This window comes from Ipomoea nil, unplaced genomic scaffold (genome assembly GCF_001879475.1).
Source record: "Ipomoea nil cultivar Tokyo-kokei standard unplaced genomic scaffold, Asagao_1.1 scaffold1932, whole genome shotgun sequence".
Lineage (NCBI taxonomy): Eukaryota > Viridiplantae > Streptophyta > Magnoliopsida > Solanales > Convolvulaceae > Ipomoea > Ipomoea nil.
The window spans coordinates 253,154-278,663 of NW_017618360.1; the positions used below are offsets into that span (position 1 = coordinate 253,154).

General features: G+C 35.3%; 3 protein-coding genes and 1 pseudogene across 3 annotated transcripts; 2 read left to right on the plus strand and 2 right to left on the minus strand.

The window, feature by feature from the left end:
* The first annotated feature begins 2,359 nt into the window (after window positions 1–2,359).
* LOC109194037 (F-box protein At5g39450) lies at window positions 2,360–7,185 on the plus strand. Its single transcript, XM_019344888.1, has 2 exons — window positions 2,360–4,994; window positions 6,909–7,185. Exons 1-2 carry the CDS (start codon window positions 3,124–3,126, stop codon window positions 6,919–6,921), a joined length of 1,884 nt encoding a protein of 627 aa, XP_019200433.1. The 5' UTR covers window positions 2,360–3,123; the 3' UTR covers window positions 6,922–7,185.
* Window positions 7,186–7,338: 153 nt separating this feature from the next.
* Window positions 7,339–10,820, minus strand: LOC109193855 (AAA-ATPase ASD, mitochondrial-like). The gene is made up of 2 exons (XM_019344687.1): window positions 10,796–10,820; window positions 7,339–8,820 (listed from the first exon to the last, which is right to left on the minus strand). The coding sequence occupies exons 1-2, from the start codon at window positions 10,818–10,820 to the stop codon at window positions 7,343–7,345; spliced, it is 1,503 nt and encodes a 500-aa protein (XP_019200232.1). The 3' UTR covers window positions 7,339–7,342.
* Window positions 10,821–16,887: 6,067 nt separating this feature from the next.
* Window positions 16,888–23,024, plus strand: LOC109194039 (annotated as a pseudogene).
* LOC109193856 (AAA-ATPase ASD, mitochondrial-like) lies at window positions 22,754–23,922 on the minus strand. The gene is made up of 2 exons (XM_019344688.1): window positions 22,877–23,922; window positions 22,754–22,811 (listed from the first exon to the last, which is right to left on the minus strand). Exons 1-2 carry the CDS (start codon window positions 23,920–23,922, stop codon window positions 22,754–22,756), a joined length of 1,104 nt encoding a protein of 367 aa, XP_019200233.1.
* Window positions 23,923–25,510: the final 1,588 nt, after the last annotated feature.

The window sequence follows — 25,510 nt, forward strand, 5'->3', positions numbered from 1 at the left end:
CAAATGTTTTGTAACTGTCCACATCCCATCACCCCCACATCAAACTGAACAAATGCACCACAGCCAGTCCTCATATCAATCTTTGAATAAAGCTTAACACCACTGTTTGGTTTCTGCTTATACCCAGCCTTAGCACAGAAGAACCTCTTCATCTGAATTGACTTAGTAGATGCCTTATAACGTTGTTCGCCTTTCCTCACACTAAAACCAACTCTGTATGCATATCCATTATATAACTCAAAAGCTTCGTCAACATTGCTTACTACAACACCAACCAAGTCTTCATCAACTGCAATTGCAACAAAAATATAACCACACCTATACCAACTACTAAAATATGAATGTGCAGTTCATTATAGATTTGATAGAAATATATTCTTCATTTACGTAGAGGGGGTACGGGGAATGCCGAATAAATCCAGCCATGCTCAACATAAGAAGAACATATTTTCCATCAATAACAGATACACATAAACTCATAACATAAAATTCATAATCTCATATAAAAAATTCATAATCTCATATAGAAAATTCATAATAACATAACGGAAAATTCATAACCTCAAAAATGTAAATTCATAACGTGAACAGAGTATTAATACCAATCACAACATTCAATTTGCATATAATCACCATGAATCAGTACCTACACCTACTAGAAACAACATTCATGATACACAAAACTAATAAAAAGAACCTGGACTTGAAGACGAGCCATCAATGTCAATGTTTAACTCTGCTTGATCATTGCTTATTGAATCACCAACAAAGTCTTCATTCACTGAGTATATGCAAACAGTGTAACATACCAGTTAATATGTTATGAACATAGTACTATTACATTATGAATATTCATATCACATGCATGAACAGAGTATCAAAATTCATAATTGCGTAACAGAAAATACATAATCTCATATTGTAAAATTCATAACAGAGACATGGTACTAATACACAATTACAACATTATGAACATTCAAACTGCATAGATACTGAACAAATACCAATAAAAATAACTAAATCTTCAACAATCCATGATCTCATAAATCAAACGAAATCAAACGCATAAAATCGAACGCAACCTGGAATCACAGAAATCATATCGGTGGAATCTTCTCCTCGAACCGTCGTCTCCTCCATCGCGAATAGGAAAAAATCGCGAATGTCGGATTACAACTGCCTCCAGAGAATTGCGAATAGGAAAGAATCAAACGCAAAGAGTTGTCGGATCAGAATTGCCTTCCTAACGCCGTTAATAGAACAGTTTTTTTTTTTTTTTTTTTTTTTTTTTTTTTAAAAAGACGCCAAAAACGACGTCGTTTGGAAGCGTGTTCACCAAGCATGGTGAACACGTTTCCACGGCATAATTTGCGACTAATCGTAGTGCTTATTTCATTATGGTACTTCCAGCCCAACAATCTTCAGTTCATTAATTATATATGGATATATTCCCAATCAAATAATATACATTCAGTATATAAATAATGTACTTTTAATATATTAAAAATATATATTATATTTAGGAAAAATACATTACTTGAACACTGAAAGTACATTAATTTGTATAATGTATAATAGGAATTGTCCCCTACCCGACCGTAACATACACATGGTCCGTATCGGATCAATTACTTGAGTAGATCCCGACCCGGTCATCGCCGACGTAGTATGATCACTTTTCCCGACTTAAATTCAGACTGACCGCATCGTTAAAACGGTCATACTTGAGAGTCAGTCGCCCTGCCCTGACTTAATTAGCTCAGAACCGAGCTACCGACCTAATTCCCTTAGTGGAACATGATAGTAGTGTACCCAATGAACTCAAGAATCTAAAGACATTTGGGCGAATCACTTTGGGCCCCAACATGGACCTGTGCATGGAATTCACATACCACGCATGCCGAGAGATCAGTAATTGTCCCTTCCTCACTCCTATAAATACTGTATCATTACATGCAAGAATGACTTTTGGACAATTTCCTTATAACTTACCTTAGCTTGAGAACCTCTACTTCACGCCGTTATCCGAGCATAACCTCTTAAACTAACAAGTAAACTAAATAACCGTTGAAACCCGATCCACCCTACACTTCTACGTATTCGTAATAAACGACATATTTATTACCTCAATGTATATTGAGTACACAAATAATATACTTTTAATATAAATAGTTTATAACCATGGTCCACAGAATAATTTGCCATATATTCCTCCGCGAGATAATCAAACTGCACAAGTATGGGCCCCAGCAGAGGAAAAAAAAAAAACAAAAAAAGAGGAACAATAATGTCTGCTGAAAATGGAAAAAAGGGAAGACATAGTCAAAGATAGACGGTGGAGTCGTGGAGACACCATCCATCTACGCTAATCAATCACATGGACCGCATGAGCGACTTCGAATTTCGCATCTACTTTTGATTTTATTTTTTATTTTTTATATATATTTTTTTGAGTTGGGATGATAAGAGAGCTATGGTTCCGTAATGGCTTCCCATAAGCTCGATTCCAATTTCAATATTGGCAGGCTCAGTGGGGGCCAATGCCATCATCACAGTGAAAATTCCAAAGCCCAACTTGTCCCTTTCGAGGATTCAACCCCACCCTTGGGGGAACGCACGCTGGAGTCTCTACGTACAATCATTTGCGAGCCCAGCTCGATTCCGTTGATTATTTTCGTTCGGTTGTTGAGGACTGATGACTTCTTGTGAGCTGTGATTCCACCCAAACCTAGCTTCACATCAATCTCCATATTCTAATTCTACTCTTCAACTGCAGAATCAGTACATAGAGCTCACCTTTCTGCTTACCATTTATTTGTTGCCGTAGATTCGTGGTTTGGAGCCCCTCAGATGGTAAAGATGCGATTTTTGAAGGATTTCAAGAAAGTCCATTCCATTTCCAGGTGAGAATTTGTTCAATTTGCCTCCGCTGATTGAATCTCAAGATAGGTTTTTTAAGAGGTGTGCACGGTGACCCATCTCGGTATTCATACTTACTGAGCTGGTTGATTTTGCTTTTGCTTAGCCATTTTTCCTGAACTATGGGATTTTCGTGATTTTTGCATATCTGTTGATAGTATTGGTAGCTAAGTCTTGAATTTTTGGTGAGATACGGAGTATATAATGAGTTCAGGTATGATGCCTGATGGTTGTGGGTCAAGCTTCATTCTGGCACTGCCTGATGATTTGTTTGCAGTAGTGACTAGATCTCTCTCTCCAAGGGATGTGTGCAATCTAGCCCTTTGCTGCAAGAGCTTGCACGAGCTAGTTGCCTCCGAAAAGATATGGCTAGCTCAATGTGAGGCACTAGGGTTGATTTCCTATTGGGAGCTAATTGAATGGAGAAAGGGGATTTGTTCTTTCAAGGCTCTATGCCGTTTCCTTGTGGACGTAAAGCCATTGCTTGGCATTTGGGTTCATCAAAATCCTGAACTTGGAAATGTGGTTTATGTTATGCCTGGCTTTCTTTCAGTCATTGGTTGCAGGATTATTCCCCAAGAGCTTGGTCCTTTAGGCCTTGAAGATGGTCCAATTCTGTGGGCACCTGTTTTTGAAACTGTTTGTGATTTTGAGGGTTCATCTACGTTCTTTCTTCATGGGCGGGAGAGAGGAAATGACTATGTTTATCCTGGTTCTCTAAAGGCTGTTGACAGGACTTGCAATGTTCTTCTGTTAGAGGTTGAGCCTCGGCAGCAGGGAAATGGAGGCAAGTTGTTTCATAGTAAGAGCCATGCCCATCTTTTAGATAAGGAGTCATCACGAAAGCTATGTAGGTCAGATACTAGCATTTCAAAGTCACAAAGAATGAATGGGCAGATTGCACCTTCTGTGCCTTTTAACCGGTTGGCATTTGGTGATAGGAGAAAGTTACTTGACACAGTCACTAGCCAGGTTCGTCTAAAAGTTCCAGATGCAGCTAACCTGCTGCTCTTTCCTCGTATGACAAGTGATGAAGCTCAATTGAGGCAGGATATAGCAGTTTTGTACGAAAGAAGAGTGCTGCTTATGCAAATGCATAAGATTGATGGGTCTCTCACTGATTGGAAGACTGGCCAAGAGTTCCCTCCGGTTTCTTCTCATTTTGGTTTGAGTGAGATCAGGCAGAATCTTGATCAAGGAAGTGGATGCCATACTTTTCGAGCTGGAGTTGAAATTCAGACTCAGTGCACCAAGAGGAAGACCTTTGCTGGATATGTTAGAGAAAGTCTAAAACAGATACTTGGGAAGTCAAATTCTATGAATCGCGGCCATAGTTTTCTTAAGAAGAATTACACTAGTAGCGGCAACAAGCATGCACAACTTCATGAGTTTCTTAGACCCGGTGATAGCATTGCTCTGACTTTACATGCTTCCACTATGAAGTTATCTTCTTATAGGGCATGGCCAAATATGCATGACAGTAAATTTGCTCTCTACAAATTACCTGTGCAGGCTGTTGCAGCTGGTCAGGAATACGCTGGTTTATGGGGAGGTACTTTTGGTTGGCCTCCTGGAAAGCCCTCTGAGGACAAGCCAGGAAAGGCTCTATTTCTTCTTTTGCTTTCTTATGAAAAGTCACAGGGGAAAAAACTTATTGCCACCAAGATATTAGAAGGTACCCATTATGTTCTACATCCAAATGGCTCTGCCATGTTTATGGTGAATGTTGATGAGCCATCACCTGATGAATTCCCTTGGGATAGTGATGAAGATTCCAACCCCGTTGATGTAAAAGATGCTTTTGTAGGGGAAGGTATTGCCAATGGGTATGGTTTCAGGTATCCTGGTTCAAAACCCGGTTCACTCTATGTGATCCAAGATACATTGTTAGCTTTTGTGTGGAAGGAGTCTAGAGCTGTATTGACCTTGCAGAGGCTCAACCTGCAAGAGCTTTTGAAGAAAGGTGAACGAGTTGACCCTCTACCTCCAATTTCCAACTTTGCATACCTAACTAGGTCCTACTCAAATGTATTTGCTGGCTTCTCCAATGCCTCCAATGCCCCAGCTTCACCAAGGTATTTCTCCATCTAAATGTTTTTCTTTTGTGTACATTTCTACTTCATGCTGAATAAACTTGTCTGCATGTATGTTCTACACCTGGTTGTTATTGTTGCTTACATGATAAGTGATCAACTGACTTGTTAAGCTATAAACGGAGCATTTTCTGTGTAAGTTTACATTTACAGATTTACTTTTCTTTAAAAGCTAATTCGCCTTCTATTAGTCTAAGCAATATTTGCCGTGAATGGTCTGGGGTCCATATTGTCTCTCAAGCGTCTATTGCCCTTTGGGCCCTTTTCTAAAACTTTCTTACCTGATTTTAATAAGAACTATAAATCTATTTAAGAAATACACCCTCTTGTGCTATCTATTTCTGCTTTTTTGGGTTCTATGTTGGGGGTTTCATCTTCTTACTGAATAACAACTTGGGTAGATAAGGTAGAGTAATTGGTTTTACTCAACCCCTGATTTATTTGGTAGTGTTCATAATTAACTCAAAAGTTTTATGACGACGAATACAGTGACAACTATCGTCTCCTCTAGTCCAGTTTCTCACCTTTTCTGTTTTAGAAAACGTACCAACCAAAGTCGTGACTGCCTTTAAGATGCTTCTTAGCCATGCATTGATATCTTCTTTTCTGTGACAAATTTAAACTATATCGGAATAAGGGTCAAATAGGTCATCTAACTGCACATAATAATTCAATTAGGCCACTGAACCTAAAAAAACAACAATTAGATCCCTAAACTAATCATTTTCTTGCAATTAGTCTAATTTGTAAGTTTCCTAAGTTGCTAATAGGTCACCTTCAATTTAAAATATTTTTTAAATATTGATTATTTAAAACTTAAAAAAAAAAAAAAACAGATCGTCTCCGGCCATGGATTCGTCTCCATGGCCGGAGACGTCTTCGTCTCTTCGTCTCCACTGCCGGAGACGATCTTTTTTTTTTTTTTTTTTTTTTTTTTTTTTTTTTTAAATTTAAATAATTATTTTAAATAATAAATATTTTAAAAAATATTTTAAATTTAAAAAAATATTTTAAATTAAAGGTGACCTGCTAGCAACCTAGAAAACTTACAAATTAAATCAATTGCAAGAAAATTGTTAGTTTAGGGATCTAATTGTTGTTTTTTTTTTTAGGTTCAGTGACCTAATTGCATTATTGTGTGCAGTTCGATGGCCTATTTGACCCTTATTCCAACTATATCCTATTTTGCACAAGGAACTCTATCGTCTTATCATCTCAATCATATTTGTAATTACTTTCTGGGAATAAGGTTCAAATTGGCCACTGAACGTAACCCGAAAATGCAATTAGGCCACAGAACGAAAAAAAAGTGCAATTAGGCCACTGAACACTTCAAATGTATGCAATTTCACCTGATAGCAGGTTACCATCAATTTTAGCAGGTTACCTGCTTATGTGGCAGCTGAGTTGGCATTTTTAATATTTTTTAATAAATTTTAATAATAATTTTTTTAAAATGAAAAAAATTAAATAAAAAAAATTATTTTATTAAAATAGTAAAGAAAATAATTTTTAAATAATTTTTAATGAAAAAAATTATTATTAAAATTTATTAAAAATTATTAAAAATGCCAACTCAATTGCCACGTAAGCAGGTAACCTGCTAAAATTGACGGTAACCTGCTATCCGTTGAAATTGCATACATTTGGAGGTTCAGTGGCCTAATTGCACTTTTTTAGAGTGTTCAGTGGCTTAATTGCATTTTTTTTTTTCCGTTCAGTGACCTAATTGCATTTTCAAGTTACGTTCGGTGGCCAATTTGAATCTTATTCCTTACTTTCTGGTGTTGTACATGACTACATTCCATAAACACGTCTGCTGGATTACACTTAACGACTTTGTTCTGTGAAAGCAAATTACCTTTAAAACTGATGTACCTTGTTTATATTTGGCAGGTTGAACCCTTGATAGGACGAATATGCTGGCTGCTACTGCTGTAGTAAGCGTTTGGTTTTAGATGTTGTGCTCTTTGTGCCTGGTTAGGATTGGATTTTGTTTTGATGTAACCAGTATTCTTAGCTTATAGTAAAAGAGTATTTTCCCTGGTCTTTTCCACTTCCAACTTTTTTACATACCATTTATGATAGCTTGACTGGAATAAAAATTTGCCATGGAAAATGTATAGCCTGAGACTGCGTGTTTCTTACCGAAAGAAAACTATGATTATGATACTAAATTGTTCTAAAACATTATGAAACATTCTTCAAAAAAAAAAAAAAAAAAACATTATGAAACAAGTAAATTACTACTAGCTCTACTTGTGTTTCAGTGAAGAAAGCAGACATACGTGAGATGCAAAAAGTGGTAGATCTCATGTAATCCCCATTTTCTACTTCTTGAATAGCCTGTTTAGTTGTCTTCTGATCTTTTTGATCATTGTTTTCTCGTTTCTCTCGGCAGCCCTGGGTTTGTGTTGTTCCATAGTCTTCAACCTGGCTTCTTCCTTTGCAGTTTCTAGGGTTTCGATCAATCTCTGCAAGCAAACTTCAGCATTATCTTTGGCAGACTTGGGCATCAAATTCTCTCCCACGTGGGCCGGGGTGATTTTGGTTTCTGCAAGCAAACACTCAATCTTGGAGAACAGAAGGTGAGATTCAAGCTGTAGATAGTTTCTGGCTAGCACCTTGAAAGCTTCAAAGCAGCAATATGATAGCTCGATGTGCATATCCATCCTCCCTCTCCGAATCAAAGCTAGGTCGAGCTTTTCCACGTGGTTTGTTGTGAAAATCATGATCCTTTCTTCCCCAATTGCAGACCAGAGACCATCGACGAAGTTCAAGAGCCCTGATAATGTCACCTCTTCGCTCTTCTTCTCCTTCTTCTTCGCCTTGTTCGGGATTGGAATATCATCCTCGTCATCACTGCTGCTCTCCTCTTCTTCCGCACTCCTCTTACCAGTGAGATCAAGAGAGCAATCAATGTCTTCAATCACTATGATAGACTTGCTGGTAGTATCTATCAGTAGCTTCCTCAGGTCACTGTTATCCTTCACCGTGGTAAGCTCAATATCATACACATCGTATTCCATGAGATTCGCCATGGCAGCAATTGTGCTCGATTTTCCAGTTCCAGGCGGGCCATAAAGAAGATAACCATGCTTCCAAGCCTTCCCTATCTTCATATAATAATCCTTAGCGTTTCTAAACGCGATCAAATCATCAATGATTTCCTGCTTCATCTTTGGCGCCAACGCCATTGTTTCAAAAGTGGAAGGATGCTTCCAGGTGACGTAGCTCCACTTGTCGTCGTCCCAATCATCGCTCTTGTTGTTTGTATACAGCCGGCGCTTCTTTTCCTTCTTATAAATCCTCTTCCCCTCTTCCACCACATGTTTCAAGTAATGCTTGGTAACAACCTCGAGATGTTTCTTGTGAAATTTAAGGTCGAAAAGCCTCTTGTCCACTTCCTTTCCGCCCCAATTGATCGTCTGTTTGCTCGGTGAGTGCTTGTACGAGCTCCACTCCAGCCTGATTCCTTTGTATATGTCGATCACTTTCTCGTAATGTCCCATACTAAGAACAACGTATTCGGTGCTACCTCGGACTCCATTGGCTAACAGAGAAGTTGCTTGTGTGGAGGCGCTGGAGCTAAGGTACCGTTCGATGTACCCGAACACTTTGCTGCGCTCATAGAAGCCTTCTGTTTTGAATTCTGGAAAAGTAATGGTGACATATGGGTAGAAGTAGCTTAACACTTTGTTAATATACCTGCTGATCAAGTCTTGAGGGAAATAGCTCTCGTATACACTGCGGAAAAACATGAATGTGGCTAATGCGGGTCCCACGTTAGACCACAAATCCGCCATAACTAGTTGAGATCAGAGATGTTTTCACCGAGAGCTCCAAAGCTAAGATTGATGGGAATTGAGAACCAGCCCTTTATGATATTGTGCCTTTTATAGGCAACTATACAAGTTTAGTTTCCTAATAGAGATTAGGATATAGGCAATTATACAAGTTTAGTTTCCTAATAGAATTGCGATTAGGATATAGGCAACTATACAAATTTAAGTTTCCTAATAGGATATAATTGGGATTAGGATATAGGCAATTATACAAGTTTAGTTACCTAATATAGATTAGGATATAGGCAATTACACAAGTTTAGTTTCCCAATAGAGATTAGGATATAGGCAATTATACAAGTTTAGTTTCTTAATAGAATTGCGATTAAGATATAGACAACTATACAAGTTCAAGTTTCCTAATAGAATATAATTGGGATTAGGATATAGGCAATTGTACAAGTCTTCCAAATAGAATGGGGATTATGAGTAGATAATTTTGAAATTAAACTAAAAACTTTATTCAATAATATATTGTTATTCTAATACATATTTGATACGGAGTACTACAACTGAAAACTGCGTTTCAAATAAAATTAAACTTATTATTAACTCGAGTTATTTTCTTCTTAAAAACAAAATATAAATGTAATACATATTTGATGACTTGATGTGTAAGACTTGAGCGAAAGAATTAGTCTTCTAATAAAAGTATACTATTTTTACTTGAACAATATTGTTCGACAAAGACTTGTAATTTAAAACTAAAAAATATATATTTAAACCATTAATCAACATAAATAATGTAATAATATTTTATATTCTATACTTATTTTTACTTGCACTGATTTGATATGAAAACCTAATACAATATTACAGTTAATTTTTTTTATTTTTTTATTTTTACATATTATGTGTAATGTATCTCATTAAGTGGTGGTCCCTCTTGTTGCGCGAGCATACAAGAGATGAGGTGACATTTGAATTTTCATGTTTATAATATGTTAGGTAACTCAAAATATGACTCTTAGAAGTTATTTTTAAAATATTTTCTATGTTTATGTATTAAAAAATGAAATAAAAAAATATATAAAATCAATAAAAAATATTCAATTTGTTTTTTTTTTTATAAATATTTTCTATGTTTATGTATTCAATTTGATGAATAATATGTTGGAACCGTTGGTAGGAAAACAAATAATAATCAAAAAAAAAAATTGACTATTATTTCCTGGAAAGAAGGGAAGAAAATTTGAAGAAAATTGGCTAGTGTTTGGTGTTGGGTTGTGCACTCTTTCCTTAAAACTTTATTTGCCACCTCCCGTAGATGCTAGAGATTTTTGAAGCTGGAAAAGTATACTTTCGTGCCGTGTAAAGTTGTGTATAAAACTCTACTGCCTCTACCCTCTCCAACAGCAATTAAAAATGACATTAAAGCTGCCTTCCAACAGCTAGCCACCACTACCTGGGAATTGAATTCAGTCAGAACTTTCGGGTTCCGGACGACATTCGTGGCCCCCAGGTGCCGGCGCACGCGAGCTCGGGCTTGAATCAAGCCTTTTTCAATCTCTGAAAGTTGGAATTTGATTTGCACCCCCCCCCCTCCCCCCGCGCGAGAGAGCCTCTATGCTATACAATTCTACAAGCTTCAAAAGAGCTCTTGTATATAAGGGGGGGGGGGGGGGGGGGGAAATCTTCATTCCAAAGCAATGTGGGACAAAAAGCTCACTTTTTCCCTTCATTTTCCAACTCAAATGGGTCTACTTTGAGAATCAATATCTCATTCACCCATTATCCATTTTGAGCGTACAATATATCGATCTCTTCGTCTCACTACGAAGAATCCGAATCCACTTTAACCCGACCCAAATCCGAAGTGGACCCCACTGATAATTGTACCACAAAATAGCCACTTAACATGTCATTTTAAGCTATTTTTTCCAACATAATATCTTTCTAAATTTTTAATAAGAATACATGATTCTTTATTTTTCCCACCTCTCTTCTCCTTCTTCTCTTTCATCACTTCAAACTAATTTTGGAATAGCAAAAATGTTAATCAAAATTGATTCCGAAACCATATTATGATTTCATAAACCAGTTTTGGTTTCAGAAATCATAATTTGGTTTCGCAACCATTTTTTTTTTAAACAAAAAGAACTTTATTAATCTATCAAAATAGATGTTTTTATAAAGACCCAAAAGTGAAAAAAAAAAAAAAAAAAAAAAAACAAACTAAGATCTCAAGGCCCAAATTAAACTAATAAAATAAATAAATAAATAAAAGAATGAACTCAAGCACATAAAAGACAATCGTTATTTCATGCACCACGACGCACATAGCAATGTGCATTTTCTGATTTTTCTCTCTCAAAACAATGTCGTTTTGTTAAGTTGTATGTGAAATTGACACAACAGAGTGTATGTGTATTCTATTATATAATTATGAACATTATGTTATACAATAATGTACATTTTTTTATACAATAATGTACATTCTTTTATACAATTATGTACCTCCGAAACAATGAATTTTTTTAAGAGTTAAAAGTTTATATGTATTATGTTAAAAGTTTATGTGTATTATGTTAAGAATTTATGTGTATTATGTATTATGTTAGATTATGTGTATTATATTATAAATAAAGAGTATGTGTACTTTGTTATACAATTATGTACATTTTCGAAACATGAGATTTTTTTAGAAGTTAGCAGCCAATACAAAAATTTCCAAAAAAAAAAAAAAAGAGAGTATAAAACAACGTCGTCTTGCACCAGGGCGCACAATGCAATGTGCGCCCTGTTGCACGATATACATTGCCCATAAAAGAGGCTTCATAGTATTATTATAACTAACTAGTAATTCACCCGCGCGATGCACGGAAAAAAATTATGCTATTATAAATATAAATAAAAAATAGAAAAACTAAAATATTTTAAATTATTTAATATAATAATATTTTTGAGCTTCCATTGGTCAAGTATTTATTATTTTTATAGAATACAAATTACAATTAAAATTATAATTATAATTATAATTTTGTATGGTTAATATAATCTCTAATTATGTGCATATTCAAATAAACTTATAGAGATAATTTACATAATTACATTGATTTATTCTTAATTGTATTTCATCTATATTATAATTTTCACAATACAAATAATAACTAAGATAATTACATTTGAAAAGCAAATTTCAAATTTTGTATGTGTAAATTTAAACTCTAATTGAACACATTTTTTATATGATTATATAATATATAGCTATTTTATTTTTCAAAAGTATATTTTTTATATGATTATATAATATATAGCTATTTTATTTTTTAAATGTTGTGTTTTTTTTTTTTTTTAATAAAGGATGTTGTGGCATTAATTATAACATTAATTATTTTCCAAACCATATAGCTTTATTATATAAAGGATAAAAGTAGAAATGCATATGCAAAGCTAATAAGCCCAAGTCTTTCTGTCCCAATCATTATTGTGTGGTCCACACAAGTTATATCGCGCACCAGGGCGCACATTGCATTGTGCGTCATGATGCAAAACGACGTTGTTTTACATTTTTTTTTTTGAAAATTTTGTTTTTCCGTGTTCGCTGTTAACTTGTTAAAAAATTGCATGTTTTGAAAATGTACATAATTGTATAACAGAATACACATAAACCTTTAACTGTTAAAAAAATCGCGTGTTCGGTTGTACATAATTATATTAAAAAAAATGTAAATAATTGTGTAAAATAATGTACATAATTTTATATCAGAATGTACATAATTGTATAACATAATGTACATAATTATATAACATAATACACATATACTCTGTCGCGTCGACTCCCCACACAACTTAACAAAACGACATCGTTTTGGGAGGTGTGGGGCACAATGCTATGTGCCCCGTGGTGCAGGGTATAACGATTGACTTTTGAGGGCACTTCTACCTAATCGTAATCAGCTAGGGATTCTCCAATCCACTATCACTAATTTCCGAGCTCCACCACTTAATCAAATAAGCAATTCATACCTATAACCTATCCTATGAGCTAAATCAGTATATATATACTCCGAGTGTATTTACGATATCAATTACCTAATGGTGAATCATTCCCTAATGAAGTCATTAGCAACCCTAGGTTTTATCCATCCTTTAAATATTGCGTATGAACATTATACGGACCCATGCATGTTCCATAAGGTAAATTAAAAAAAAAAAAAAAACTTAATTATTACTTTTTTTTTTTTGTTGGTATTTTTATATTGTATGATAATTTTATATATAAATAATTAAATTGTGTTAACTTGTAGAAACTATTATATTAGTAATATTTTAACACACCCCTCTAAGCCATGACACGTGGTTGGGCGTTGGCCCTCGTGTGGCCTATTTAACAAAATGGTGAGTACATAGGGTCACATTTTTCTAAGATTTTTGGTAGGCTCAATCATTGCTTTCACCTATAAATAGTAGTTCCTCCAAGACATCCTTCATTGGTTCTTTATCAATTAAGTAGCCTCACTCGGAAGTCACAGAAGCAAACATGCTTACGTGTTTGTAGTTGTAACCCCATTGGCCACCCTCGCATAACCTTGGTGGGTAGTTGCAAGCCTCCTAGCATAATCCCGATTGGTAGTTATAAACCCTCATAACATAGTTTCGATCGGAAATCGTTATGCCATGGAACCGTGTTCACCATTCATGGTGAACACGGCCCCAACGGTAACGGTGCACCGTTATCTCTTTTTTTTTTTTTTTTTTTTTTTTTTTTTAATTAACCGCGCGACTTTTCTTCTTCATTTTCACATTTCGCGGTTTCACTTCCTCTTCGCGCAAGCTTCTTCAACATTCATAAATTATGAATGTGCAGTTATGAAATTATGAATTTTCTTTTATGAGATTATGAATTTTATGTTATGAGATTATAAATTTTTTGTTATGAGATTATGAATTTACAGAAAATTCATAATTTAATAAATGTTTTTCTTTTATGCGATTATGAATTTTCTGTTATGAGATTATGAATTTACAGTACATTCATAATCTCATAACAGAAAATTTATAATCTGAACAAACGTGCGCCGTTAACACCACATTAATTAATTTTTTTTTATCTTGTAAAAACGACACCGTTTGGACCCGTATTCACCATTCATGGTAAACACGTTTCCAGGGCATAATTTACGTTCGATCGGACTTTGGGCTTAATACAATAATTTTTGTACATATCCCTTAGATTAAACCTTAATTTTGTTAAAATATATTTTTGTTAAGCTTAGCATCATAAATCGTAAATTTACAACTTAGTTTATGTTGAGTAAATTTAATAAAACTATTAAACATAATTGGTGTTCACGCTGTTTGAGGTCCCTACCAACCTCCCCTTCAATGAATCATTGAGTAAGAGTGGTTTAAATTTGCAATATCCATTTGTTAAAGAAGGTTGCAATGTTTAGTAACTAAGGTATATTTTTTTAATGTATTTTATTTTATGCTAATGCTAATATCCCCAATTGCTTAATTATTTTTAATGTATATAATTGTTACAAATGAAGTGGAAATGTTTTCTTCTTAACATTATTTAATGGTATAGTTTAAAGTTGAAATTACCTTAAAAATCAAGTGAAATTTTATCTAAACCTCCGGCTGTGATAGATGTATTATGATTGTATGCGACGAAGAGTGTTGTAAATAGGGGTGTTCAATCGGTTAACCGAATCGTTTTAACCGAACTGATTTTTTTTTCCTTTAACCGTTAACCGAATCGAAGTTTGCTCTACCGAATTCATCGAACCGAAATTTTTTTCGATTAATCGGTCGGTTAACCGATTAACCAAACTTTTTAAAGCTAAAATTTAAAATTCTAAGGGGGGTGTATTCAATCATGACTTTCATAGAGTTTTAAAGACTTTTATGAACTTTAAAAGTTTGGAGGTATTCAATTCAAACTTTTAGAGAGTCTTTAAAAGTCAGACGGTATTCAATCAAGATTTTTAAAGAGTCTTTAAAAGTCGGGTGGTATTCGATTAAGACTTTTAAAGAGTTTTTAAAAGTCATGTGGTATTCAAAAAGTTATGAACTTTAGTAGACTTTTTAATTTTAAGACTTTTGTAGACTTTTCATTCTCAAATATAAATAGTTGAAATCCAACCATCAACCCCAAGATTTCAAATTTTCTTTCTAACAACTTTGAATGTTTTCTCTCTCTATTTAAACTTTATTTTTTCTCCCTATTTAAACTATATAAACCTATCTAAATTCAATAAATTATTTTTTTCTTCATTATCCTATATTTTTAAACTCTACCAATTTTTCTCTCTCTCATAAACTTTAGAATCTTCATCTAAAAATTTGAAATAATATTATTTTTACTTCATTATTGCTTGTTTATATTGATTTTTATTTTTATTTTCTATGAATTTTTTATCCCTAACTTTCTCTAATTCTCCTTAAATACATGAACAAAGAAAATTTTTCATCGTCAAATTTTAGTATATGTTTCATAATATTCATATAAATACTTATATATTTTGATTATTATTATTTTATGTTTATATTAGTAATATATATTTTTCTTTTTTTTTTTAATAACAGGTTACTACGTATTGCGAATTACTATTCGCAACAACAATTTGGAGTTGCAAACAGTAGCACCTTGTTGTTGTTTGCAGTCTCAAATTACTATTGCAAATAATAGTTCTTTGCGTGATGCCAAGCTAGCAATATATCAAGAATAATTTTATATATATATATATATATATATATATATATATATATATATATATATATATATATATATATATATATATATATATTATTAATATTAGATTTTTATTTTTTTTATTTTATGCAACTTGTAATTATATTTTTAAATATTTTATTTGATCAAGTCTTTTATTATAAATTTTATTGTCCAATATTGTTATGAATTTCTAATGAAATAGTTTTTTTTTTTTTGTTGATGTTTATTAATAATATATATAAGTAGTTAACATATAAGTCTCAGCATACTATGGATAAAAGTAATAATATTGAGAATGTTGATGTGGGTGAAGAACTATATAATAAGAAGAATTTTATGATATATTTTAAATGTTTTGTAAGAAAATTGTAAATGATAAGAATCAAAATCATTGAAAGTTTGTAAGGATGTATTCAATTTAGAATTTCAATGACTTTTGTAGACTTTTTAAAATAAAAAGTTGATAAAAGTTTATGAATGTTTTTTTATATAGACTTTTATAGAGTCTTATAAAGTTTTAAAAAGTTTTAAACGACTCTATGAAAGTCAATCAAAGTTTATTAAAATCTATCATTTTAAAAGTCTTTAAAACTCTACAAAAGTCATGATTGAATACACCCCCCTAAGGGTGTGTTTGGTTGGTGGGTTTTGTCCATAGGAATGGGTATGAAAGTGATTGTTGTTGTTTGATTGATAGGTTTTTAGAACACTACTATGGGTTTCGAATACCCCATCAATTGAAAAACCCATACCCAAATACAATATGGGTTTCATTCCCTTATTCATTCCCAAGCACTACTATAAGTAACTATTCCCATTCCACCCTACTACTAAACATGTTAAATACTTTTACCAAAACCCATTACCATTACCAAGTATTTGATACCCATTCCGATTCCGATTCCTATTCCTATGTGCGAACCAAACACACCCTAAAAATAACCCCTAAAATAATAAATTCAATTAAAATAAAATACATATCATAATAAATTCATAACAAAATATACGAAAACATTAATTATAAATTCCAAACATCCCTAACTTCAAATTAGTATTTATATATATATATATATATATATATTAAAAACTTCAGTTAATTATTCAATTAATTCGATTAACCGAACTTCGAACCGAATTAACCGTTAACTAAAATTTTAAAATTCCTTTAATTATTAATCGAATCGAAAAAGTTTGGTTCGAAAACAATTAATCGAACTTTGTCGGTTCGGTCGGTTAACCAAAAATTATCGCACACCCGTAGTTGTAAACCGTGGAAATAGGAGGCACGTGTCTCCCGAAGGCGATTAATATGCTCCGCACCTAGATCAAGTGACTGATAGGAGGATTTTAACACTTCCTAATCCTAAATGGAAAGCCTGCCCGTATGAAGACAGCCGTCATTGCTGTACATCCAGCTCTTCCTACAACCATCACTTTCAACGCTCTTTCTCTCTCTTTTCAAAGAGATTATTCTTCTTTATTTATGGGGTTTCTCTGTAATTAAGAAAGAGATAAATTTAAAACTGCTGAAAGGAAGCCTTCCCAGTGAGTCAATCAGAGAATCTCTCTCTCTCTCATTTGCTGTTCTTCATCAGTATTTTAATTTATTTACTTATTAACATATTCAGACACACACATATTTCCTGTGTATGTATCTCTGCAATGAATCTGGAGGTGTGTGCGTAACTATCAGATAAAGAGCTGATCACTGTAGATTTCAAAGGTATGTATTGATTGATGAGCCTAAAATTAGTTCTTGAGGTTTATGAATTATTGATTTGACGTTAGTTTGATTATTTTGATGTTCACCAGAAAGTGGAATTTGTTCTGTTGATTTCTGTGGTTGATTAAAAGTTTGGTTGAGATTTGGATTGCATAAATGTTAAGTTGAAAGTAATATCCTTTATCAAATCAAGGATTCGAAGTTTATGTGTTTGATTAGTAGTTCAATCTAGAGAGCATAGATGCATAATTGGTGTCCTTGAAAGTAAAAAAATTTGTTGTTTCAATTTTCGGAATAGGAGTATCATATATTGCTTGTTGTTCAGATAACCCATTTCTTTGGGCAAAGCTTACTGTTTCTGAATTGGTAAGATTTTAACTTGTATGGAGTATCAAAACTTTGTAGTTTCGGAGGTTAAATGAATTTTCATACAGATAGAAAAAGAAGCTGCTCGGGGGAGCTGGATTCAAGACTGAGTTCAAAGAAGCTTGAGAGCCAAGAGTTTCGGTTAAAGGCACATGCTTTGCTTCTTTACGTGAGGGCTTTAAAGTACAGGATTTTTTTAGCATTGTTTTGGGGTACATATTCCATCAAACATCCATAGGAAGATTACTTCATGCATATTGCTGACACCTGGAAAGGAAGATGGCTGCAGAACTTGTTAATTCTGCCACAAGTGAGGATAAACTTACAGAAACAGATTGGATGAAAAACATCAAAATTTGTGAATTGGTTGCTCATGATCACGGGTATAACATACCAGTTTCATTATCTAATTGATGTTGTCAGTGTCTTTACTTTTTAGGCTACATCAGATTCTTGTTTAGGCTGGTTTTCATTAAATATGTGTACCTTTGTCATGAGAAAATATTCCTCCAAGTAGTGCTTTGTGCAATTTGGAGGACAAAGATTCAACACAAAGTTGACTATTTAATGAGTTGATTAGCTGAAAATTGATTTCCTTCGATTTGTTCAGGCAAGCTAAAGATGTTATTAAAGCTATAAAGAAGCGCCTTGGTAGTAAAAGTCCAACTACTCAATTGTTTGCGGTGACAGTAAGTTACTCCACAGATAACATTTCTATTGGTTATAATTCACTTTCCATTTCATTGGCCGTAGTTGTGTTGGTACCTGCTATATTGCTAGCACCAAAGAGTGGTATTTTGTTTCTCCATATTTTAAGAATTCTTTTTGTATGGTCGTTTAATTTTACAGTTGCTGGAGATGCTAATGAACAATATCGGAGATCCTGTTCACAAGCAGCCAGGTTATAGATACAGGAATGCTCCCAGTTCTTGTAAAGATAGTAAAGAAAAAGGTTCTTCATCTTCTCTGTGCAAGTCTTACTATCTTTATCAGTTTAGTTTGAATTATAAATTCCTTAATACTTGCTCTATAGTCAGATGTACCCGCGAGAGAAAAGATATTTCTTCTTCTAGATGCTGCACAGACTTCCGTTGGTGGGGCTTCTGGGAGATTCCCTCAATATTATTCTGCATATTATGAGCTGGTGGTAGGTACAAGTCATTTGAACTATTCCCTTTTTATTTTAATTTATTCTGCCGTGGGAGATATAGACATGTAACTTCCAGAAATATTATCTTTCGACACTAAAAAAGAAAGGTCGGGAAAAAGGAATTTTGTTGCCACTAGTGACTTTAAATAGTTGGCTTGGTTGACGTGAGTGGCCGTGCACTCTTGTCCCTTAAGAGAGGTCGGGAGTTCGAACCCCCGCTCGTATGGAAAAACTAATATGGCCAGCACTTTGGCCCTTAATCGGGCCGGCCCGGTGCGAATGAGGATTAGTCTGAGTATGGTACGGGCTTAAAGGTGTCTCCTACCGTTAGGGCCTGCTCAGGACACCTCGTGGGACAAAAAAAAAATAGTTGGCTTAATGGTTTCTTTGAGATGAGAGGTTGTTCATATTTTCAGAATATATAGATTCATTCTTTCCAAATTGTTTTCTAATCTATTTTATTACAAGTGATCACTTAAAATTTGTAGGAAGTATGTTTTGGTGTTCCGAGTTTTTGTTGACAACAATAAGGATGCAAAAATAATTAGTGAATTCCATTTTTGGTCCTACTGTTATAGGGCTCATTTCAATTTTAGTCCACCTTAATAAATTTTGTCAGATTTAGCCACTATTATTGAATTCGTTCCACTTTTAGTCCACAGTAAGTTTTGCCGTCTAGTGACCGTTTAAGCTAGGGACATTTTGGTCATTTCATGGTATGTCCCCCCCCCCTCCCCGCCCCTTGATTTATCCATCAATCTTCATAATTTCCAATTCAGAAATTATTAAAAGAAATGTTGAATCTTGAGTTCTCAATTTCTCGTCTTCTTCATCGTATTCAACTTCACCAAATCTATTAAAAACCCAAGAGTGTACCCTCTAATCGGTTCTTATTTCTCCCGGGAACAATGACCGCCGGCTTCAATGGATTACCGACGTGATTAAGAGCACTCCCAATCTGACGTTCATCATCCACAAGATGCGCTTTCCTATCTTTAACACTAACGGCGAAAGCTGGAAGTTCCAGAGACAAGTCGCCATCCACGAGTTTAACACTAGATCTCTCAGGAAGTTCGTGGAGACCGTGGTTGATACAGAGCTCTCCAGTCGGGACACGATGCCGGCGATGCTGACGTGGTTTTTCTGGTTGGTTTTCTAACATACACCCCGATGACTTTTAATTTTTATGATCTTTTCACCTTCTTGGTCATCGCCCTCAACAATTGAGCGATCGGACGCCTTTTGAGAACAATCGCGATCGAGATCTGGTCTCGTCAATGGAGGCCCCGCTGGTCGTCCAGTCGTCCGATCAAGCTTTGGATGGTGTTGGGGCTGATGTAGGAACGATGTTCGGTGGTCCAATTAGTGATAGGTCGGGGTCGGAGAACTCTCGCGATCGGACCCATGTTTCGACGATGGTGGATTTACCGGCGACCCAGCCATTGCATGGACGATCAGTGACTGTTGATGGAGTTGGGGAGGTGTCGCGAACAAGACCCACAGATCAGATCGTCGATCGGCGTCCTCCTGTTTCTGAAATCTGTTGAGCCGATGGCGAGTTTCCGGCGTGTAGAGGAGACTGGCAATGGAGGCTTTGTAGAGAGATTTTGCGAATGGAGGAAATGGGTTAGGCGACGGAAAAGGTAAAGGAGAAGAGACATACCATGAAATGACCACAATGTCCCTGAATTAAACGGTCAATAGACGGAAAAACTAAAGGTGGACTAAAAGTGGAACGAATTCAATAACAGTGGACTAAATCTGGCAAAATTGATTAAGATGGACTAAAATTGGAATGACCCCTATAACAGTAGGATCAAAAATAGAATTCACTCAAAAATAATGCTTGAAATTTGATTTTTTCAGAGTGCAGGAGTGAAGTTTCCTGAAAGACCGAATGCTGTCCCAAAAGAGCATCGCCCATCATCCAATGATAATAGGATTAATCCTTGTGAGAGAAAACCTTCTCAGTTCAAAAAGAATGTGCCAGAAGCGGAGCCTCAAAAAGTTTCCGATTCGAGGTATCACTTATCGAATAGTGTATTAATAGGGGAAAAAAAATGCTCTGTAATGTACTGCACTAACTACTAAGTAGCTCAGAATTACTTGTCCTATTTATTTCAAAAAAAAAAAAAAAAATTACTTGTCCTATTACCTTGAGAGTCTGAGACACACCACCTGTATATGTAGTCTATTTCTTTAAAATTAAATAATGGAAAGAGAGACCTTTACAAGCTCAACAGTGGTCATATATGAATTTTCTTGACTTATGCATTTATATATACATATTATAATGCTTAATGCCCAAAATTTTTCTTTCCCATCATTTGAGTTTCTAAACAATGAAACTGCTGATTTTATGGATGCAAAATTTATTGAAAGGGGAATATAATTTAGTAAAGAGTGAATGTATCAATATAATATCCTGTGTTCTCAATATTAGAAGCATTTGTATTTGCACAGTATTCTGCATAAGGCCAGTGCTGCCTTGGAAGTCTTAAGGGATGTACTTGATGATGTTGACATTCAACATCCCGAGGTACTGCCATCTCCTGTGTCTATTTATTAACTCAAGGCCTTCAAATACTGTTTTAATTTAAATGGCTTTTCGTTTTTCATGAGTTAGACTTGTCTGATTAGATGTTTAGATTCGAATCTAATTCTTTTTTCTTTTTTTTCCCCCAAGGGAGCAACGGATGAGTTCACACTTGACCTTGTTGAGCAGTGTTCATTTCAGAAGCAAAGAGTAATGCATCTTGCCATGACTTCTCGAGTTCTCGGTAATAATTTCTCACCATATATGTTTACTATGTAGTATGTTGTAGAAGTTTAAACATGGTATAAAGAAGATACGACTCTCGGCCTAAAGGCTCAGTGACAAAAAGCATCAGATTGGTATTCAAGAATAGTGCACAGGCTTGTGATTAGGGAATATTATTTTTCTGGATTTGTCTTGTGTTAATTGTAACTATTATGACTATATTTGTCTCGAATTATACTCTTAAGGTTGTCAGACTATAGCATCTGTCAGATTCGTCATGAAATCTTCCCTTTTGCGCTTTTTAAAAATGAGATTGATCACTCCATGGAGTCTATAATTGATGACCATTGACGTTCTTCAGGGATGAAATATACGATTTTGTAAGTTATATTTTAATTCAAATATTAAATATTAATTAAAATTATATTTTCGATATGTATTTGTGTTTAATTTTATGATGTTGAGTTAAAATATTATGTTTTTTTTTTCTGGCTTCATTCACTCTGTTTTATATTATCATCACATGTTCTCATCTAAAAATTGTTATAAGATGTTATCAATGATGTTTGCTATCTATAATATTCTTTATCTTGTAAAAAGGAAAGAAATGTTTTATTATGGAAGTAAAAGAGTATTTTCCCTGGTCTTTTCCACTCATTTATGATAGCTTGACTGGAATAAAAATTTGCCATGGAAAATGTATAGCCTGAGACTGCGTGTTTCTTACCGAAAGAAAACTATGATTATGATACCAAATTGTTCTAAAACATTATGAAACATTCTTCAAAAAAAAAAAACATTATTATGAAACAAGTAAATTACTACTAGCTCTACTTCTGGTTCAGTGAAGAAAGCAGACATATATGGAAGATGCAAAAAGTGGTAGATCTCATGTAATCCCCATTTTCTTCTTCTTGAATAGCCTGTTTAGTTGTCTTCTGATCATTTTGATCATCGTTTTCTCGTTTCTCTCGGCAGCCCTGGGTTTGTGTTGTTCCATAGTCTTCAACCTGGCTTCTTCCTTTGCAGTTTCCAGGGTTTCGATCAATCTCTGCAAGCAAACTTCAGCATTATTCTCTTTGGCAGACTTGAGCATCAAGTTCTCGCCCACGTCAGCCGGAGTGATCTTGGTTTCTGCAAGCAAACACTCAATCTTGGGGAACAGAAGGTGAGATTCAAGCTGTAGATAGTTTCTGGCTAGCACCTTGAAAGCTTCAAAGCAGCAATATGATAGCTCGATGTGCATATCCATCCTCCCTCTCCGAATCAAAGCTGGGTCGAGCTTTTCCACGTGGTTTGTTGTGAAAATCATGATCCTTTCTTCCCCAATTCCAGACCAGAGACCATCGACGAAGTTCAAGAGCCCTGATAATGTCACCTCTTCGCTCTTCTTCTCCTTCTTAGCCTTGTTCGGGATTGGAATATCATCTTCGTCATCACTGCTGCTCTCCTCCTCTTCCGCACTCCTCTTACCAGTGAGATCAAGAGAGCAGTCAATGTCTTCAATCACTATGATAGACTTACTGGGTGTATCTATGAGTAGCTTCTTAAGACCACTGTTATCCTTCACCGTGGTAAGCTCAATATCATACACATCGTATTCCATGAGATTCGCCATGGCAGCAATCATGCTCGATTTTCCAGTTCCAGGCGGCCCATAAAGAAGATAACCACGCTTCCAAGCCTTCCCTATCTTCATATAATAATCCTTGGCGTTTCTAAACGCGATCAAATCATCCATGATTTCCTGCTTCATCTTTGGTGCCAACGCCATAGTTTCAAAAGTGGAAGGATGCTTCCAGGTGACGTAGCTCCACATGTCGTCATCCCAATCATCGCTCTTGTTGTTTGTATACAGCCGGCGTTTCTTTTCCTTCTTATAAATCCTCTTCCCCTCTTCCACCACATGTTTCAAGTAATGCTTGGTAACAACCTCGAGATGTTTCTTGTTAAATTTAAGGTCGAAAAGCCTCTTGTCCACGTCCTTTCCGCCCCAACTGATCGTCTGTCTGTTCGGTGAGTGCTTGTACGAGCTCCACTCCAGCCTGATTCCTTTGTATACGTCGATCACTTCCTCGTAATGTCCCATACTAAGAACAACGTATGCGGTGCTACCTCGGACTCCATTGGCTAACAGAGAAGTAGCTTGTGTGGAGGCGCTGGAGCTAAGGTACCGTTCGATGTACCCGAACACTTTGCTGCGCTTATAGAAGCCGTCTGTTTCGAATTCTGGAAAAGTAATGGTGACATATGGGTAGAAGTAGCTTACCACTTTGTTAATGTACCTGCTCATCAAGTCTTGTGGGAAATAGCTCTGGTATACACTGCGGAAAAACATGAATGTGGCTAATGCGGGCCCCACTTGAGACCACAAATCCGCCATAGCCACTTGAGAGATGTTTTCACCAAGACCTCCAAAGCTAAGATTATTGATGGGAATTGGGAATCAGCCCTTATGGTACGGTGCCTTTTATAGCCAACTATACAAGTTCCGTTTTCTAATAGAATTGGGATTAGGATATAGGCAATTCTACAAGTTTTCCAAATAGAATGGGGATTAGGAGTATATAATTTTGAAACACTTTATATTTAATAATATATTGTTATCCTAATACATGTTTGATACGCAGTACGCCAGTACTTGAACTGAAAAGTACGTTTCAAATAAAATTAAACTTCTTTATATTGCACTTAAGCATTATTAACTCAAGTTATTTTCTTCTTTAAAAAAATATATAAATGTAATACATATTAGATGACTTGAGTGAAAGAATCATTCTTCTAAAAAGTATACTATTTTTACTTAGACAATATTGTTCGACAAAGAGTTGTAATTTAAACTAATAAAAATAATTAAACCATTAATCTGTTGGAAAAATTAGCTTAAAATGGCATAAAATGGCATATTAAGTGGCTATCTTGTGGTACAATTATCAGTGGGGTCCACTTCCGATTTGGGTCGGGTCAAAGTGGATTCGAATTCTTCGTAGTAAGACGAAGAGATTGATATATTGTACGCTCAAAACGGATAATGAGTGAATGAGATATTGATTCTCAAAGTAGACCCATTTAAGTTGGGAAATGAAGGAAAAATGTGGGACTTTGTCCTACATTGGTTTGGAAACAAGATTTGCCCCCCTTATATACATGAGCTCTTTTCAAGCTTGTAGAATTGTATAGCATAGAGGCTCTCTCGCGGGGGGGGGGGGGGGGGGGGGGGGGAGGGGGTGCAAATCAAAATCCAACTAGAAGACATCAAAATCAAGCCCGAGCTCGCGTGCGCCGGCACCTGCGACGACGAATGTCGTCCGGAAATGGGCTGGCCTTCCGGGCTAAGTTATGCCTAACTTCGGTATCATTTTTCATCTGTTGTGGTGCGAGCTCCTGAGGTTGTGGTGCATGGCTCGACCAAAACCGAGAACACCACTCTCGTGCTACAGAGAGCACGAGAGGTTGTGGTGCACCGAGAGCAAAACACGAGAGGTGTACTCTCGTATTGCACCATAGCACGAGAGGTGTACTCTCGTGACCGTTACAGGTGTTACACAATTGGTTTTAACACCAATTTAATGGCCATGTTGAATGCTATCACTCCAACATCCCTATATAAAGAGAGGTAGAGCAGTAGCATTTTACACACAGTGAGAAACAAGGGAATTCCAGTAACTTTTCATCTCAAAACTTCTGCTTCTACTCTCTTCTTTAGCCAATCTGTGTTCCAGCTTTGCTTTGTTTGCCGGGTTCCTTGTTTAGGTGCTTAAACAAGGAATCGTAACACGTTTTATCCTGGGAAACCTAGGCTACAACGCTCCTAGCACTTGTGGGAGGTAGCAAATAAGGTTTTAAGGAAAAGAACTTCGTGTTCGAACTCGTGCTAAATCCCTACCCAAACACTCAACCTTTTCCTTCCCAATTTTCTGTTTTCCCATATAATATTAATCTTTCCGTAGGATTATTATTATTTTGGGATT